Source organism: Toxorhynchites rutilus, chromosome 2 (genome assembly GCF_029784135.1).
Source record: "Toxorhynchites rutilus septentrionalis strain SRP chromosome 2, ASM2978413v1, whole genome shotgun sequence".
Classification (NCBI taxonomy): domain Eukaryota; kingdom Metazoa; phylum Arthropoda; class Insecta; order Diptera; family Culicidae; genus Toxorhynchites; species Toxorhynchites rutilus.
The window spans coordinates 38,742,049-38,761,997 of record NC_073745.1 but is presented as its reverse complement, the minus strand read 5'-3'; the positions used below and the strand labels follow the sequence as shown (position 1 = coordinate 38,761,997).

The window sequence follows — 19,949 nt, the reverse complement described above, 5'->3', positions numbered from 1 at the left end:
TAAGATTTTCAACAGGATTCAAATCTGGAGAGTGAGCCCAGAAAATTAAGTTTTTGGACCTTAATCCATTGTTTAGTTTCCATGCTGATATGAATAGTAGCATTGTTTTGCTGGAATGTGAAATTTTTGTGACGATATCCACGCAAAAACGGTAGAAGAGAGGATTTCAGAACATGTATGTAATCCTTGAATGATATGAAAGCTGTCTTGAGCTTTCCGGTTGCACATAATCCCGCCCAAACCATGCACGAGCCTCCACAAAAATTCCTGGTTGAAAAATACTCTTCCTTCTTCCGTAAATCACGCCAGTACCCGTTGAAACCATCAAGACCATCCTAATTGAACTTTTTTTCGTCGGTGAAGATAACCTATACATTGAAGAACTGTTCGTTATGGTATATAGCAAAATGTATTCTTTTGGAAACATTCTTCGTCACAACATACCATGTCCCACTGTCGGTTCATGTGAGCTTTGGCAAAACTCAGACGTCCTCCGATGTGAGATTGTGTAAGATGAGGAGTTTTAACCTTTTAAGCCCTCGTTATGTGAGGATTTTTCACCAAAACTTGACGAATTGTCACCCGAGTAACATTTAAATTGAAATATTGCTTTATTTGCATAAGCGATTTTGAGGCATACGAATCTGTTCTAGCTATTTCCCGATTATCCCGGTCAGAGAGCTTCGATTTACGTGGAGCTCTCTCCTTCTTCCGTATTCGTCAAATAGTTGAGCACTGCTTGATGGGATCGTCCAATCCGATGAGAAATTTCTCTGATACCAACATTTTCTTGGTGAAATGCATCGATTTGTCTTTCTTTTCTCTTCGTGAACACTTTTCCCTTCGGCATTTTCCAGGTTTATTGACCAAAACAACTAAAACAACGGAAAAATATAGCTGGTCTTATAGAAACTTGACACTTGGAAAATACAAAACCTTCGGTTTATGCTCAGCGCTTGCACACACACATATGAAAATCATGCAATGTATGGTAGTCACCAATACAAACACACTAGAATACAAGTTGAAGCATTGTTTATTTATAATGGCAAAAGCAGCAGATTCATCACCTGGTCTTATAGAAGTTGGACAGAGTGTAGATACCAATTACAGATTTCAGCTCCTTCTCTTTATCTGTGCACTGAAATCTGCAATGATGATCTTGATGTCATGTTTTGGGCAGCGTTCATATTCGCGTTCCAGCTGCGCGTAGAATTCGTCTTTGTCATCATTGGAACTTGCGAGGTAAGAACTGTGCACGTTAATTATGTTGATATTGAAGAATCGGCCCTTAATCCAAAATCTGCACATTCTTGGGTTGATTGGCCACCATCCAATCACACACACCATAAGTTGAGAGATCAATAAACCACGCCCAGAGTTTGCAATCGCTAGCCTTTTTTCGTCGCCTGGGTCTATGTCGATAAGATCGGTTCAAATCCTCCTGAATATAGAATTTCTGATCCGAACGTGAATCGAACTCGGAGCACCCATTTTGGCAAGCGCCACACCAACCACTAGGTCATGGGGACCACTAGCCGCTTCAGATCGTTATCCTGCCGAAATACGAAGCACTCTTCAAGCGTCCTGACGAGAGACACTTCGAAATTTTCACGTAGGATGTTGCAGTACGACTCTGTCGTCATAATTCCGTCAATCTTCACCAATCTGCCCACCTCACCCCATGAAAAGCACCCTTAGGATGTCTCCTCCATGCTTGACCGTCGCTTGGTTGTAACGCTCCTGCAGCTCTTCGCCCTACTTGCGCCACACATGAACCCGCCTCTTTCGATTGAAAAGCTCGAACTTGGATTCGTCTGTCCACAGCACAATTTTCCAGTACTCCAACGGCTTATCAGCGTGCTCCTTGGCGAATTTAAGTCGGTTGGCCTTATTAAGGAAAAGCCGCTTCAAAGTCATCCTGCTGCTGAACCCATGCGCTTCGATGCGACGACGGCCAGTCCGAAACCGGCGAACCGGAATCTGAAGCTCTTTCTGGATCTGCAATGCTTGTCTGATGACAACTTTCGATTTTTTCTTCAACTGATAACTTAATGATCTTCTTGTCTTTTGTGGCATCTGTTTTGGATTACCTTCCTATGTCAGGACGACCCACCAACGATCCGAACGTCTTCAGCTTCTTAAGAATTTTTCCGACCGCTGCTTTGCTGATATCGTACCTCTTGGCAACCGTCCGGTGCGATTCGCTGTTCTCAATAACTGCATTCTCCTTTTTTCTCGTCTTCACCTAGTGCGAACACGTGCACAAAACCTCCTTCCGAAAAACACTTACACATGTCCACGCGATGTGAAAATTCCATGTTTTTGTTTGAATTCGAAAATCCAGGATAGAATGATCACTAGCCGGCGCAATCATCAGCTCGTGTAGAGTTGTCATGAGCGGTACAACCTTTGGCTCTTGTTGAATCATCAGTGGACTGCACAACCTTCGGCCCGTGTATCTGTAAAGAGTGTGTGTATGTATTGCCGCGACTAAGTAATTGTTTATAGATCGTTCATGCACATTCTGCAAGTCTGATTAAATAATCCTTGGTTTCGTTCAAAGAAAACATTCTCTGAATAGAAAGAAGCTTTCTATTTTTTTTTGCGTGCATGTTGGCAATTAAAGTCTGGGGAACCGACTGCATAGCGGGCGACGTCGTACAAAAAATAAATACATAAAAATTAGTTTTAGATGCAACCTTCAGCGGCACACAGCAGAACCAGCAGAGAAATTTCAGCGGCTAAAACACACCATTAATTTCTCGATGTTATCACAAACTGAATGAAGGAAAAAACTAAAAGCTACACTTACACTGCACTACATATGCTATGTGTGCATGCGATTGCATCATCCTTTCTTCTCCTCTTCTCCGCTCGTTTTATAGCTCGGGTCGCGATCGTCGCGAACAAGCAGTATTGGCCATTTGTATTCAAAGATCCAGCCAAAATTGTTGCTCCCGTGGTCGAGTGGTTAGCGTCACGCCTAACATGTCACTGCTGAATAATTCAATTTTAGTACTTGTTCAAATAGCTAATAATAGCGAATGTTACATGAATTCAATATATAAATTGATGCGTGCACTAAATAATGATATCAAATGTGAAAAACTCTCATATCAATCGATGTTTATTTTGTTCAGAACAGAAAAAGAGGTTTATTTTATTTGCCCAATATTTTTGATGAAGCACCCATTGTCATGAGAGGAAAGCATTTTTTCCATGTCAACATACCAACACACCACGCGTTGAGTGGTGAAAATGCAAGAGAAACTGTACACCATGCTCGATCATCATGTGAAACATTGGGATTAAACATCGTATGTCCAAACATACCACGAATACAAACATGTCACAGTTTCTAACATAGGTACGAAAAAATCATGTTTGTACTCAAACACAAAACTGTGAACAGCAGCGTGGACATGTTTATTCCGGACGCAGTGTTTTTTGTGAAACATGGAAGACTGCCTAGAAGTATACCCTAAGGTGGGCCAACTTGCTAAAACCAAGGCGCCTAGAAGTATATCCTAAGGTGGGCCAACTTGCTAAAACCACTCTTCAGCCATCTTGGAAGTCTACTGTGCTTTGTTTGTAAACAAAACACAATACACTAGTGCCGAAGCTCGCTCGTGATCAGTCTGTTTCTTTCACGCCTCAAGAAAATAATTCCCCTTCTGCTTTCTTCCGTACTGTTTTCATATACCGCACACCTAACCAACTCAGTGACGAAACGGCCTACCCTTAGGATATAGTTCTAGGCGACTTGGCTCCAGAGCCAAATCAGTAGTTTCTAAACGTCAAAATACTCAAAACATAAACAATCGAGGGGTCTCACGAAGGAAAATTATCGAAAATATATCGAATTTTCGCTGTGGGCTTTTGTCTCTTTATTTTGTCTCTGTTTTTTGGAGTTCAAACTGTATTTTTTTAAAGAAAAACTTCATTTTCCTTAGCGCAACATGAATGAATCTTTAAAAAACATAATAAATAAGTTTTTAATAATGATTACGATGTGTTTACTTACTATTTTAACCAGAAAAATGGAGAAAATGAAAAATAAAGAGTGGACACTTTATTGTGCCAATCACTGTATGGACTTTACCTCTTTTGATCCATCGCTCAGTAGTACATCGATCACGGCACGACAGATGAAACGGATCATCAGCAATTGACACAGGTTGTTATTCTCGCTGGTTAAGCTCGCTTGAAGTTCTAGACTTCGGGCCATTTGACCGCTCATACGAACCGGTTCGATGTGGTAGCGTCGTACAACTGAAATTTGATGGAAAATCAGGCTTTTATCATCTATACCGAGTTGATATACCTCTTGATTTGGTTTCTATTTCCTCTATCACGTTCATCCCGTCGTTGTTACTGCTGGACACAGGAATAACCTGTACGCTGTACTCGGCGCAGGCCATCACCTCCCCAAAGGTAACATAGGTGTCACTAGTGATGTTCGAAAACTGCTCCTCCGGCACTCCACCGACGGAAACCCAGGCTACCAAACGGTAAGAAACTACGCAAAATGTGCCATTCACCGGTGGAGTCCACTTGACCGATAGCGATCTTGGATCTACCTCACTCAACTTGAGCTCCTGTACCCCACTTATTTTCTCCTCCCTCACAACGTCACTTACATTCACCCCTTTTCCATTGGTCCCATTGGAACCGACGGCCACTATCGTAAAATTATATCGCAGGCACGAGTGTAGATCTATTATCGTAACATAGGTTTCCTTTGTCGTGACCTCATTTCCCTCGTAAGATACACGATAGAAGTGAACACATTGAGGATTAATGACAGGTATTTTCCAACGGATTGTGACCTGTCTGTATTGAGTGGTATCGATGGTTACATCCACCACTGGACCGGGTATCAGAGGTGGGCTCAACACATCGAAGGCATCACCTACGGCGTCACTAAACGAAACGGGAATAATTTCGGTGATGACCCAATAGGTGCATACGTATTCCGGACTTTTGAGATAACGATAGGTGTCGGAGTCCCCGGGTCTCTTGGTAGCCGTGTTCTTCACGTCAATCACAACACTGTCCAGCACAGTATCACTACCATTCACTGTCTGGGTTAACCGAAACTGTCGTACACATCCGGCTCCGTTCGCTGGAAATTGCCACTCAATCCAGCTGGACGTCTCGATGATATTTTGAACCGCGGAGATGTGTTCTTCCACTATGAACGTCACTTCGGCTGGGGAGTGCCGGAGCCCAAGATGGTTCACTGCAACGACTTGAATTGTGTAGGTTTTGCAGGATTTCAGATCACCAATTGTGGTGGTCGTGGATGTAGTGTTTATGATCGGGTCCTGTAGACCTTGTCTCAAGATTGTGTAGTAGCTAACGCAGTTTGGTACCCGCGGTGGCGGATACCATTCTAAGCGCACTGAATTTACAGATAATACGTGAAATTGCAACTGTTGGACAGGTTCACGAAGTGTGAGCGTTGCTGAGTCTCCCCGTAGACCTGTTTTCGATATTGGAGTTACACTGACTGATGACAGTGAACAGACATCGCTGGTGTTCAACAGTGCGGATATATCTATCATAACGAAAGAATGTTATCATGATAATCAATTGCCATAAAAAATGTCGATTTACCATTTTCTGAAGAAACTGCTGTTTGCGTGTTCAGTTTCCGACCGTCAGCGTCTGAAACCCACTCCTCAATCTGGTACGAACCAATACAGTACGGTGAATCTTTCGGCAGTCCCCACTCGAGCCATACGGATTGAGTACTGTTTGTAAAAACCCTCAAATCGGCAACACGTCCGATCGATTCCTCCATAATAGTGACCATTTCAACAGCCTGCGAATTCAATGCTCCTTCCATATCAATCACCATAATTGAAAACATATATGTTCGACATGCGTCTAGGCCGTTGAACGCAATACTTGTTTCCGCCGCAGGCACTGTAATATTCTCATTCAAATAGGTAACCCAGAACTCGCGCACGCATTCGCCGTAGACTGCAGGTTTTTTCCAACTGAGCGTCACTCTGCCTACCGAATGTTCATCAACAACGATATCTCGAACTGGTCCTATATCCGGATGTTTGACGTTCAAAACCGTTGAGTTTCCTTCTATGTTCAAAGTGTGGATTGGAATAACCGTGATCACTCGCGATGCACATGTTTCGTTTGGTGTGAACAGTTTATGCGAAAAATTCCCAGTATATTCTCGGTCGGGAACATTAACGACGACTTCGTCCGACAATCCTTTCATTGGAATTTCTTGCCTAATTTTAAAGCTGTCAACACAAGCCAACCCTTCCGTTGGATACGCAAAATTAACATTGTACGAGTCGATGAAAACAGCAACCTTGAACTGACCATTGTTCTTCACATCGATCATACGCCGTGATATCCGTTCATTCAGGAAGGCGATCGCCACTTCAAAGCGATATGTTCGGCATACCTCTAAGGCAGGTATCACCACCAATTGATTGGGAGGTACTGTTCGTTCGAAATCTTCACCGGTTACTGTTACACTACCCACACATTCTTCCAATTCTGGGGTGAAACTCCAGCTGATTTGTGCTTCGTTCGAAGAAGGAAAACTCGCTAAGATATCCACAACGTGGGTTTCCACATATTTCCAAGGTCCAATAGCACCCTGATAGTTCACTATACGAGCCTCGAAGTGATACTGGTAGCACTTGGGCAGATCTTTGAACGTGTACGATGTAGAGTCTTTGCTAACGGAAACGGTCGTATTTCCGTTCGAAACTTCGACAAACTCAACGCACACTTGAAGTGTATCATCTATGACCCAGCTAATCTTCACTGTACCCCGAGAGATTATTTCTGCCTTTAAGTGACCGATTGAAACTACGATGAGTGAATGAAAAAAAATAAAACGCATTCAAACCATAATATGAACCAGCTTACCAGCTGAACACGCATCCTCGCCTTCTGCTTCGGCGCCAACCGTGGTTGTTTCCTGATCAGTCTCGGTTTCGGTAAATGCGGAAGTGACCTGCGCAGTCGAACTGTCGAGGGTTTCTTCGGTAACAACCTCCGAGGGCGACGATTCGATCCGAGTCGTCCACACGTCACCATCACTATCCGTACTTTGGCAGACCACAAGCTCCGCGATGATAGTCCCAAGTATCCAGAACACGAATATTGCTTTTCTACCACTCACCATCACTCTCATTGCACTGTTGTTCAAACGGTATGCGCAGTCTAGAATGTGATAAGTTCATTTTTTTTCCAGTCTATCGTAACTATAGTGTCAGAGTAAATAGCCTGTTTTATGACTAGTTCGCGAAGAAAGCAGAGCTCTTCAAATGATTATAAATCGATAGCGAATGAGATGGTATAATTGGAAACAACAAAAGAAGTGCTTATCGTGGTGACCTCCAATCAAATTGTCATTAAAGTGTGAAGGTAATTGATTTCACTTTAATCACTGTCCAAGAAGTGTCAACTTCATTCTGTTTGAATTTTCGCTGATGTATTGATTGACAATGAAAAAGATACGCGATAAAGTTCAGATTGCATCGAATCGCGAGAATCATGAGATGCAGATAAGCAGGGTGTGATATGGCAGCGTCACGAAGGAGGCTCGAATCGGGGAACCCACACCGTTGACATAGTTTCACATCCTCAATTTCAAACGACGAAATCATCGGAAAACCACGTGTTTTGTAGAGCTTAGTGGTTCTCAACCGGTGGTCCGCACCCGACAATTTCGCCGTGAGGCCTGATCAGGTGGGCCGCAAGAGTCTTGTCTAAATAACATTTTTTTCGTTCGTCTTATTTACAAACGAATGAAAAGTTGCTGCCTATTCTAAGGATCCCAAGCAGTCCACACTTAGAGCACAAAGAAAAACTACAACAAAAAAAAGGTTTTCTCCAAACACGAATATCACCTCAATAGCATCTAACACTTTTCTCCAACATGACTTACTCTAATTACCTAACCAAAACGTTGACGAAACGGTTCCGTTCATTCGCATTGATTCAGCTTCGTTTACAAAATGTGATCATTCACAAAGGAAGTACCCTTCCAAATATACATTAGGGGGAATGTCGGGAAGGACGTTCAGAGCGGCGAAGACGGATACTTAAGTATAATTGATAAAATACATTATCATTTTAAATTTGAATGATGTACAAATTTCCAATACAGTGTATCAATTGATTTGTAGGGGAAGACGGGGTAAGACGGGCCACTTCTAGTTTTATAAGACTCAGTTTTTTTGGCAAATATGTTACGCAAGAAGCATGATTAGCCTATTTTTGTCATTTCGAAATACTTGGTGTGTGGCACCATAAGCTATAATAATAACCTTGGCTGATATCGCCTGTTCTGCCGCACAGTAATATCCCACCTTTTATGCATATACTTGATGCACACACATACACGTTACCCACATCCAGTTGTACAGCAACAATCATCGTCCCCATTTGACATACCAACGGTAACGAAAGAGCGATTCGGCTTCGCAGAGCGTGTTGGGTGATTCCTCGGTAATAGAAGTCACAAACTTGGCAACACTTGAGTACACGAAATATCAAAGTTGTAAACAAAACAAAGTTTTCGTCCATTGCGGTTGCAAGCGATCTAATTTTCCAGGCAACCAAAATACGGATTTTTCCAGCAAAAATTGTGTATTCAGTTAATTGTCAGCGTCCCAATCATCCAGTAGATTGTTCCGGTTCTTTCTGTGTTAAAAGGTATATAAAATGTTATATAAAATGCGTGAAAAGTGCAAAATAATGCAAAAGATGCTCTGGGGGGAAGACGGTTCACTTTCGACGAGGTAAAAGCGCCATACGTCGTGATATTGAATGATTTTCATATAAAATACCATCTTTTTGCTCGTCTCTTCACACACAAATGCCCCGAAAGTACATGAGAAAGTCGTAGAATAATCGTCCTTATAGATTCCGATAAATTGGTAAATTTTTCACAAATATTTGCAAAACTCTGCACGTGGAATATTGATGACCTTTCCAGAAGTGTGCGAGCGTAGTTTATGAACAACCATGAACATTTAGTACATTAGACAACACTGTTCCTGTTATTTTTACTAGACTAAACTGTTTGAAGATAGCATCGCTCCGTCTTACCCAGTCATGGTCCGTTTTACCCCGCAGGTGGTCCTTCTTACCCCGCCAGCGAAATAAAAAGCAATTTCTCATCATTTCAAAAATTAATGAAAAAACGCAAAAAAAGTTATACAATCAAAAGTTACACATTTTTTAGTAGTAGATTATTAGATACTCAATGATATGTACTACAACAAATAGGGGAAATCCTGAAGGACGTTTAAATGAAAATTCTAATGGGGACGGTGTTACCCCGTCTACCCCTACACCTGTGTCAAAACTGTGAATAAAAACATAAATATGTAAATTTTCATCTGCAGAAATAGAGTTCTCATTGCTAACAAGTAATTTTTGACGTAGGACTACGCCTTACATTAAGGGTGCCAAATCAGAAAACAGGTCACGTTTTCATGAAATAAAGTTATCGTTAATAACTATTTTGGCTGCGAACGAATTTCATCGATTTGTATAGCAATCGAGTCGGAATTTTTCTAAGATTTGTTTAATATACTGTACATTACAATCCTATAATCTGTATATGGATTAAATCGATGAAAATTACCATACCATACATTTGTTATTTCTATTTGTGTGCTTTCTCGAACAGAGCTGTCAATAAGGCAAATTTAGCATTCTCAGAATCTTTCTACGCCCGAAACAACAAAGGTCGCTTATTCTGCTCGTTTTGTGTTGTATGTTTCCCCTCAAGCTATGAACGCTAGCTGTACATGTGATTAGCACACCTTCGATACATTTAGTTGCCATTCGTATTTGCTCTCGTGTGCATCGGCTCTGTTCTGATGCAACAAGCTCCTAGCTTTGTTAACGGTTTTGACCGTGAGTCGAGTAACGTTTTTTCATAAACGGTCATCTCACGATGTTTCATTTTTATCGCTGCAACCGTGTGCATCTGTTATACGCGTGTTTGATGCTCGTTGAATGACGATGCACGGAAGATGCCTCTCGTTAAATAAAGAGAAATTTAATTTTTAGGAATTATATCTTCTGCTTTCGCTTATAATCAGATAAGAGTGTATAGATCACGTTGGCCATGCTTCACTGTCAATTTTTCGTAAATTTGGAAAAATGTCGTCGAACGAAAAAGAGCGTCGTGAATTAATCCTGTGCACTCATTTCGAAAATCCGGAGTTGTCACATCGGGACATCGGTAAGATGCTGGGAATCGTCCAATCCACGGTCAGCAGAGTACTAAAACGATACTTCGAGAACCTAACCATCGACCGGAAGGTGAAGAACGGCAAAAATGGATGCTCCGTGAGTGTAAAAGATCTCAAGCGCGTAGTTAAGCAGTTTAGACGTGATCCGAGAAGTTCAGGCCGGGATGTCGCCAATAAGCTGAATTTGTCAAGTTCATTCGTCCAGCGGACCAAGCAGCGGGAGGGCCTGCGTACATACAAGGTTCAGAAGGCTCCTAACCGCGACGAAAGGCAAAACATGGTGGGGAAGACGCGAGCCCGGAAGCTGTACACCGAAATGCTGACGAAGCCGCATTGCCTGGTAATGGACGACGAAACCTACGTCAAAGTGGACTTTCGTCAGCTGCCGGGCCTGTTGTTCTTCTCCGCAGAGGACAAATTCAGCGTTCCGGAGGAGATTCGCAAGCAGAAACTATCCAAGTTTGCCAAAAAGTACATGGTGTGGCAAGCGATCTCCTCTTGCGGAGAGCGGAGCGTCCCCTTCGTGATGACCGGCACGGTAAACGGGCAGGTTTACCTTAAGGAGTGCCTACAGAAGCGCTTACTACCACTATTGAAGCAGCACGAGGGCCCGACCATCTTCTGGCCGGATCTCGCTTCGTGCCACTATTCAAAGGACGTGTTGGAGTGGTACGAAGCCAACGGGGTCACCTTCGTGCCAAAGGAAATGAACCCGCCCAACGCGCCGGAGCTTCGCCCAATAGAGAAATATTGGGCGATTATGAAGCAGGCCCTCCGGAAGAACCCAAAAGTTGTCAAATCGGAGGCGGACTTCAAGAGAAAATGGATTTCTGTTCAAAAAAACCTGACGTTGTACAGAACCTTATGGACGGGGTAAAGAGGAAGGTGCGAGCATACGGGCTTGGGCTCGAAGTATGAATGCATTGATATAAAGAAACAAATTGCAACACATGACCAATTAGTGTATTGTTCTCACAAAGGCAAGAAAGAATCGGTGCTTCTCGAAATGATTCTGCAAAATCACGCAAGCCATCAAACCTTTCAGGGTCCCCGTAACTTTTTACTAAAGAGTTGTTTATGAAATTTTGACGTACTCGCAATTAGTATCCGAAATGATAAACCAATAAATTTAAAAAAAAGAAAGCGTAGTCCAACGTCCTAAGCAGTCGTGTCTCGGATACAACCCCTTGAATTTTTGGATGTTTTCCACGTAACAATGAGTGTTTTAGCATCACTTTCCTTCTATTTCATCGAATCAGCGGTAAATTTTATCAATTTCACTCCAGAAATGTTATTCGTTAAAAGAATACTAACCAAATCCGGTAAGACGGACACTCCACCGAAGGGAAAGAACATTTTGTTTTGAAAACAATTTGATTATCTCCTTTTTTAACAGATGCCCACTAACTACGTTTGCAAGAGCAATCAGATAACAGTTCAGCTGAAAAGTTTATATGGTTGACGTCTAGATGGCGCCTCTTGCGAAAATCTACTTGACTATCACAAAGCACCATCTTCCAATGGATATATGCCAAAATTTGGTTCGGTCGGTCGATTGGTTTGTGAGTCATAGCATTGAGAGTGAAGCAACTTTTGTTATTGTGAAAAAATGGAAAAATCCGAATTTCGTGTATTGATGGCAAAATTGCATGAATTGGGCTTCGAATTGCTTCCGCATCCACCGTATTCTCCAGATCTGGTCCCCATCGACTATTTTCTGTTCGCAGACCTATTCTCTTCGCTCGCTGGCAAGAAATTTAAGACCGATGATGAAGTGATTACCGCAACTGAGGCCCATTTTGAAGAAAAACCGAAAGAGTACTATAAAAATGGTGTGGAAAAGCTGCAAGATCGCTATAATCGCTGTATCGCCCTCGAAGGCAATTATGTTGAATAATAAAATTGAATTAGCAAAAAAAAATTGTTTCACTGTGTACCTTATAAACTTTTCAGCCGAACTGTTATCATGAACAAATCAGCAAAGCGATTTTTAGAATATTGAAGTGATCAAGCTATTTTAGACATGAAAAAATGAGAAAAAATTCAAGTCTTTTAATCCGATCATTTCTAACCCTTTGCGGTCGTATTAAATTTTTATATGGGTCGGAATTAATTTCCCTTAAAAGAGCATATATCATTGCATGTATCATGTAAGATTATGAAAGCTAGATAAGATCTGTTTATTTCCCGTGAATTTTAAATATATATTTAAATACACATTCCCAGATGTATTTGACAATGTGGAAGACAAGTCAGAACCTCATCTATCGTATTCTATAGCAAACTCAAATTGGAACGTTTTTGCAGTTGAGTTATTAACTAAAGAAAAAGTTGATGAAGAGAAATCGATCAAATCACTTACACCCCTTTTCTTCTGAGCCCCTCAAACATAATTATTCTCCTTCGTGTATATCATACGAGAATAAACTCAAGTCTTACGAACCAGCCTACGGCTGAAAGTCTCTCGAATAAAGGCAATGAACCTACGAGACATTCCACTAACTTTCCGTACACATTTTGGTACTCCTCCCCTATTCATATCGTAGTTTAAGGGGGTATTCTAGTGTAGAGACACGAGTTTCGGACGTTTTTTCGTGCTCCGTAAAAATAAAACAAAGAGTATTTTTAAAATCTATTATATCATTACTTGTTCATCAATCTTTTAACAATAAAATTGAACGGAGAAAAAATATGCATAACTATAATAGTTACAAGCTGATAAAGTGAAGGGTTTCAACAAAAATTGTACTATGGCGTACACGATTCCAGCCCTTCTGGTTATCTGAAACCAAAAAATCGAGCAGATTCTAAATCAGTAAAGATGCCGCTAACGCATGAACCTCGGACAAGTCGAAAGCATCTTTCTTGACAAAATAGCGACCGTTTGAAAACCAAAATGCGGTTTTAAACGGTTTTTCTTACGTTTTCCGATTTTTTTCAAAATACTAAAATTTAGAAAACAACATTTTTTTTTTAGAGGTTCATGCGGTAGAGAGATGCATACAGATTCTGTTCATATAAGTTCGACATGAATCGGTTCAGTAGAACTTGAGATATCGTGCACGCCAGTTTCAAAAAACTACTTTCGAGAAAAACGCGTTTGAAGTTCATTGTTATGGCCGTACCAGGTTAGATACCGCATCACTAAAATGGCTCTAACTTGGCAGATAACGCGATTTTCGATAAGTCATTTCTAGGGTTTATTCTTGAATTCCTAAACTACAGAAATATGAAGAAATTTTTTTTTTTTTTTTAATTTCTAGACTAGAATACTGCCTTAAAATAAAATTTTGATTACTAACGTAGACGGTGCCGCCTCATTTCATTTTTTTCAATATAACTGTTTTATTCGATGAATCGTAGCTATTCAGCATCGTGTCTATCCTCCGTTATCAATTATTCATAGAAGCACCATATCAACTCGTGAACAGGTTCACCAGACATTAAGATTCGTTAACTAAAAGTCTAAATTGATACATGACTATATAAAGTATAAGATAAGAGTGACTCCTTGCCGCGGTGACTGACAGCGGACAAGCGACTGCAAATAGTTAAGGCCTATTTGAAAATCTTCAAAACTAATCGAGTACCAACACTTGAATTTTCAGTTAATGGACCTATTCACGAACGTCACTTCACGGTGAAAGCAAAGTGAATTGTATACAACGTTATTACGGCTGCCACCGTGTCTGTAGAATCCGGATGAGTTCATCTGTCGTGACAACTTTGATGAACTCGGTGTTATTATGAATATCACGATACTGTCACGTCACGGGGAAAAACAAGTATATTTGTCACTTGTGTTTTAGATGGTGAAAGCTATTCACGCGGAATGGAGTAAGTTTATTTTTGGATTTATTTAGCTTTTTTGCTAACATTTTGAATCTTGTCTTGCTTTTTAAGGAAAAAAATAAACAAACAGCAATTTACCCGACATTTTTAGAACGAAATTCTGACGTATCCAGAGGACGTAAATTTGTTTATTTGAATTCGATAAATGCGCTCTTGGATGTAATTGAGGACTAAAAATGTAGCTCCCGTAGACCGATTGAAACATGGCGAAAGGTCTAATTCGATTGTCCTAAATGAATAGAAATTTTTCGTTTCTATTTTAAGGATTAACCTAACAGAGAATTGCAATCCCATACAATGGCAATGGAGGCCACTGGCCCAAAACGATCATTATGATTGATTATGTATAATATTGATTTGTTGATATTTTGAATGTAAAATAATAACTGTAATGTTTTTCCAACATTGCAGAGCTGGTTTTTGTAATTCAACCATTCGCAATTGGTGGACAAGACCCGAATCAGGACGATAGTTACATCGAATAAAACCATTGATCTTTTGTTTTTACGAAATAGATATTTTCAACGATATTGTTTTGAAGACATACTTTGAATGAAAGAATATTTAAGTTTCAAATAAGGAAAAAATGAGTCTATCATTGCAAAGCTTTTAAATTAATCATTTTTAAATTATTCTCTAGTTCTTTTTCCATAATTTTGATATCCGTCTAAAGAAAATCTGAATCATTTTCTGCTTTTGGCAAATTCCTTGAAACTCATCAGATGTGTCATATGAATATTGCTTCTGTCCGACGCTACTGACCAGTTTCTGTTAAAATAATTATGTCAAACTTCATGTCCCGTATACCAAAATACACGAGAATGGGAAGGGTAAGAGGATTAAACTTCAGAATTCCATATGGGAGTAGCTTAGATCATACTGATCATGAGATGGATAAATTCGGGTTTATTCTGATATATAGAAGATATTATTATTCATCAAAATTGTAGAAACGATTCCTCAAAAATAATTTTAACGTTGACTTACACTAAATACTTCTCACTATTCAAACGAGTAAGACAGAGCTGAGTACAAGAGTATGCGAGATATCGATTATTAAACTCATGATAGTCATGCTTTATCTCTAGAGTAATTTATAGAAAAAGGAAATAAAATTACATTCCCATATGTTCAACAACTACATTATTCAAGAGCAACCAAGTGCTCCTCCTCATCTTCGAACCAGCGTTTGATTCAGCAAACTAACGCACCAAGCAAATGATTCATGGTATGAGTCCGAATAGTTGGCATTGAAATACCGAATCATCGAGGTATAATCGCAAACTTGTCATCTCCTAAAACATACGTCCAATTAAATGGAATACTATCTCATACACTTCTTAATTTTACATACATAACGTTCAAACGTCCGAAATTATGCAACCGACATAACGTTGAAACGCCCGAAATTATGCAACTGACATGTCTCTTATCAACGGGAATAAACTGTTCCACTTCACGGAGTTTTTTTTTTACACGCAACTGTCCGTGACAATGATGATAGACACAAAAAGATTAAGTGAAGTGTAAGTGACGTGAAAGCGTTTGTGACAGTGATGTTCGTCATCAGGCCCAATGTCCATCTTTCCCTTCAAGTGTCCGTCTTTCCCGACTTTTTTTATTTTTTACCAAGATGCCGGTCACATTCATTTTGCAAAATTTCTGCCTCAAAAACATTGTTTTATTATAAAAAGAAACCTAGACTATTGATTCGTGCACCTGTAATATTAGCTAAAGCACATAATGTTCTTTTCAAATCCGTGAACTTCCCCCAATCCAGGGTTTGAAACCTGCCGTCGGAATTCTCGCTAAGCCGCGCATCAGAGGAACAATTGCGAGGTACTTAATCCATTCGACCTTGAAAGGTGGTACAACTCACGCATATCGTTGTGTGCAAGATGTGCTAGAGCGTAGGATTGGGCGATGAAAAGATCGATCTTGTCGAATCGATATTCTAAACGGCGTAGGGATCGATCCACTGAATAAATCTATACAAAGGAATCGATCTTCGAAAAATCAATAGCCTTTTTCCAATTTATCTGCTTATTCTATAAGAGTGTCGTCCTTTTTTTTAAACAGGGAATACAAATTTCATATTTCTATTCAAACATCAAAAGCATTTTGTTTTGTTCCTCAGCATTAAGGCCGCCACAAATTTCTAGACGTCAGGAAACTCCAGGGCATTCATTTTGCGCCGTCAGGGAGTCGTGTTATTAATGAATTAATTGAAGAAGCATTATTAGTAGGGAAAGACTGGGTAAGACCGCCCCCTAAGGAAACTATTTTTTAGTTAAACGACCCCTCATTGATTTTATAATAATATACTACTGAAAAATGTGTAGTTGTTGATTGTATAATTTTTTTGGTTTTTTTTTCATTAATTTTTGAAATGATAAAAAATACTTTTTATTTTGCTGGCGGGGTAAGAAGGACCACCCGCGAGGTAAAACGGACCATGAGGGGTGAGACGAACCAAGACTATTTTCAAACAATTTAGTCCAGTGGAAATAACAGGAACAGTGTTGTCTAAGGTACTACATATTTAAGGGTTGTTCAAAATCTACACAAAAACTTTTGTAAAGGTCATTCATATTCCACGTGCAAAGTTTAGAAAATATTCGTGAAAAAATTACCAAATTTTCGGAATCTATAAAAACGATTGTCTACGTGGGTTTAAAATCTCTCAAAATCTGTTCACGTGAAGTCTGAATGACCCCGATGTAGGTGATTTCTTTGATCCTTTAGGTTTCCTGAAAGTCGTCACTCGTTCGTTTTGTTTACCTTTTAGGTCCTTTGACGCTTTGGCCCTTTTCAAGCCATCCATGTAGTCGTTCGAAGTAAACTCGGCCGTGTTCTTTGCAACACGTTTTCTCTTCGTAACACGAGGACCTTTCCTTTCAGGGGCAACAAGAGTACCAATAGTAAAGGCTACCAAAAAAAGGGGGAACCTATGGTGACGGTAGCTATCTATCTCCCGATCTTCCCGTGGGTATTTCCGTACAAACGCAAGTTTCGTTTACATCAAATATGCTTGCCGGTCGAAAATCCGTGTGCTCCGTTATGGATGTTAGAAGGTTCAAGAATTTAGTGACGGATGGCCTGTTGATGGCCCGAGCTCTGGCAGCTTGCGGCTTCCGGAAAGATAATGTCGGATTGCGCTTTAAAAACTTATTTAACCTTTAAAAATTTATTGCCCCGACATTCGCTTCTTTTTGTTGAATGGATTTCGTTCAGCCAACTCGAATGACAGTTCATTGACATCTCGCATTGTGATGCTGTAGAATCGATTCTCCTGCTGCAGGAAATGCTCCACCAGTTCTTGTTCCTGAGCAGTGGCAAAAAATGGATCAATGAATCCTAGCTTAATCGTCGGTAATTTATTGTCTTTGACTTGTTGGCAAAGGATGGTTCTACACCCAAACTCGCGTTGGCAGAAAACATTTCATCTTTGGCAGAAATGATACCATTCCGTGTGCTGGAGAGTCAAATGCGCAAATAATTAGCTGCTTTAAAAGCTTAAAACTGGTTTGTATGTATGCGAGAAAACATCTCTTTCTGTTTTCTTTTCTCATTTTTTGAGATTGTGCCAATAAAAAAGTCCATACGACGTCAATGAGTATCGAACCAAGGCCGGCTGGAATGCAAAGCTATTTTACACGACAACACTATCCACATGGCTAATGATGCTTCAGCAGTTGTTCAGCAAATACGTGATAATATTGCACCTGATTATATAATGAAGTTGGAAAGTGTTTTCTAAGAGTAAAAAAGGAGCGCATGAAGGAGAACAATATCTATCTCGGTCTGGGCCGTGTATGTAGCAAAGTATGCGGAAAGCTTATTTGTCTTCTGTTTCGCTCGTTCGTATTAATCTTATATTGCTGTACCATGTATATTATACAAATGCTTACCAGTATTTGAAAGTCATTACATTTTCTGTTATGGTATGACTCATTTAATGTCAGAAATCGGGATGACAAAACATGAGCTAAAAATCAATTTTGGGTGTAGGCATCCCAAAACAAACTGATGCTGTCCTAGTGAACATGCCGTTATCCGCTTTAGCTTCAGCTTATCCAACATCCATTGCATCTGTGACGACTTCTTTACATACTTTCAATGCATCTGTGTGTAAAGATGTGAAATGATGTTTCATTTGATATGAAAATCATTTAACATCACGTCGTATGGCGCTTTTACCCCGTCGAAAATGTTCCATCTTCCCCCCAGGCCACCTTTTGCATTTTTTTGCACTTTACACGCATTTTATATTATATTTTACATACCTTTTCACCCAGGAAGAATCGGAACAACCTACTGAAGGACTGGGATACTGGCAACTAACGGAATGTACAGATTTTGTTGGAAAAATCCTTATTTTGGTTGCCTTGTTAATTAGATCACTTGCAATCGTAATGGACGAAAGTTTTGTTTTTTACAATTTTGACACTTAGTGTGCTCAGATGTTGCAAGTTGTTTTGAAATGACAAAAATATGATGTCAATGCTTCTTGCGTAGCATATTTGCCAAAATACTGAGCATTTCTTATAAAACTAGCAGTGGTCCGTCTTACTCCGCCGGGCGGTCTTACCCCTTCTTTCCCTAATTCATCAACTGGTATCTGCCCAGAACTCAGCTGAGAACGACATCCTCTCAGTAGCTGCCGCTAGTTTTATGTATGTCAGCATTTGTACGGAAGTAAACCGTAGCGATCCAAATGTTAACATTATGTTGAAAACAATTGTTAGGTGCTCTTTGATGAGATTAAAATCGATGTACACTGAAAAACAAATCTTCCAAAATGTTTTTCTAAGATCGAAGAAATCGAGAGGACATCTAAACATGTTGTATTGACTACAAAAACATGCTGAAAACTGTACCTTGGCACCCAAGAGCCGCCATAAAACCATTTCTACCAATTATTATTTTTTTTCTTTAACTTTAAACTCAGAAAAATAGAAAATTTTCGAGAGATTTTCGATTGCGATGTATGGAAGAGTTGTAGGACACATATTATCTATCATTTATCTACCATTTCATCAAAATCTGAGATGACAATTTTGAGTAAATTGACTTTTAGTTTTTGAATCCTTTTTTTCCAGTGTAGGATTTCAAAAAATATTTTTTCAGTATTTTTTTCTGAAAATTCTATTATTTTCCTAAAACTCTTTCATAGATCTCTTTTTTGTAGGACATTTGAAAGTTATGTTTTTTTTTCAAACGTTACCCGAAGATGTCACCGAGAGGCGCGATAGAAGTTTTACAATCATGTGTCGAGTGTGTAATAAAGAAGGTTAGGTTGAGAAGTTTTAAGAAATGGATTGTACCGGACGATATCACAAAGCAAAACTTGTAGACAAAACACGCTCAAAGAAGCTAAACGAAAATCTGCAGACGAAATACGATTGCGTCATTGAAGGATAAAACCTTCCGCAAAGTAGATTTGATCCTTCATAATTTCGGACCAATTTCTGGACAAGAATTTCATACCTCGTATTATCTAGAGAGTGCCAGAACGATTGCTAAATAAAAGAAGAGATCGAAGTTTTACGAAAGATTCTCGTTTTACGAGTCATCTCAGCTGAGAACTGGAAAGTGAAACATTTGTAATTTCTGAAAACAAGAATTTGGAAATTTAACCAATGGGTGTCTTCAAAAGAGATTTGTCTTGACGAACTGTAACTATTCAAATTCGACCAAACAGTGCTACAATGACAATGGAATCATCAGATGAGTTGAATCAGGTCAATACTCTGGTGCTAAGGCCGATCGAACAATTGTTTAACGTAGGACTGGATCTAACCTTTCAATATAAGGGCCCATTTCAGTGTTTTGGGT

General features: G+C 39.8%; 1 protein-coding gene across 5 annotated transcripts in view; it reads right to left on the bottom strand.

The window, feature by feature from the left end:
- LOC129771939 (phosphatidylinositol phosphatase PTPRQ) overlaps positions 1 to 19,949 on the bottom strand; it is a 62,629-nt gene that overhangs the window by 36,450 nt on the left and 6,230 nt on the right. For 2 of the 5 annotated variants that reach the window (XM_055776086.1, XM_055776089.1), the window contains exons 2-5: positions 6,913 to 7,283; positions 5,623 to 6,852; positions 4,328 to 5,563; positions 4,106 to 4,275 (exon numbers count right to left, since the gene is read on the bottom strand). In XM_055776086.1, the coding sequence (XP_055632061.1) occupies positions 4,106 to 4,275; positions 4,328 to 5,563; positions 5,623 to 6,852; positions 6,913 to 7,180 (2,904 nt within the window). In that variant the 5' untranslated portion in view covers positions 7,181 to 7,283. The remainder of the gene's footprint in view (positions 1 to 4,105; positions 4,276 to 4,327; positions 5,564 to 5,622; positions 6,853 to 6,912; positions 7,284 to 19,949) is intronic. The other 3 variants (XM_055776085.1, XM_055776088.1, XM_055776087.1) reach the window with 2 other exon arrangements.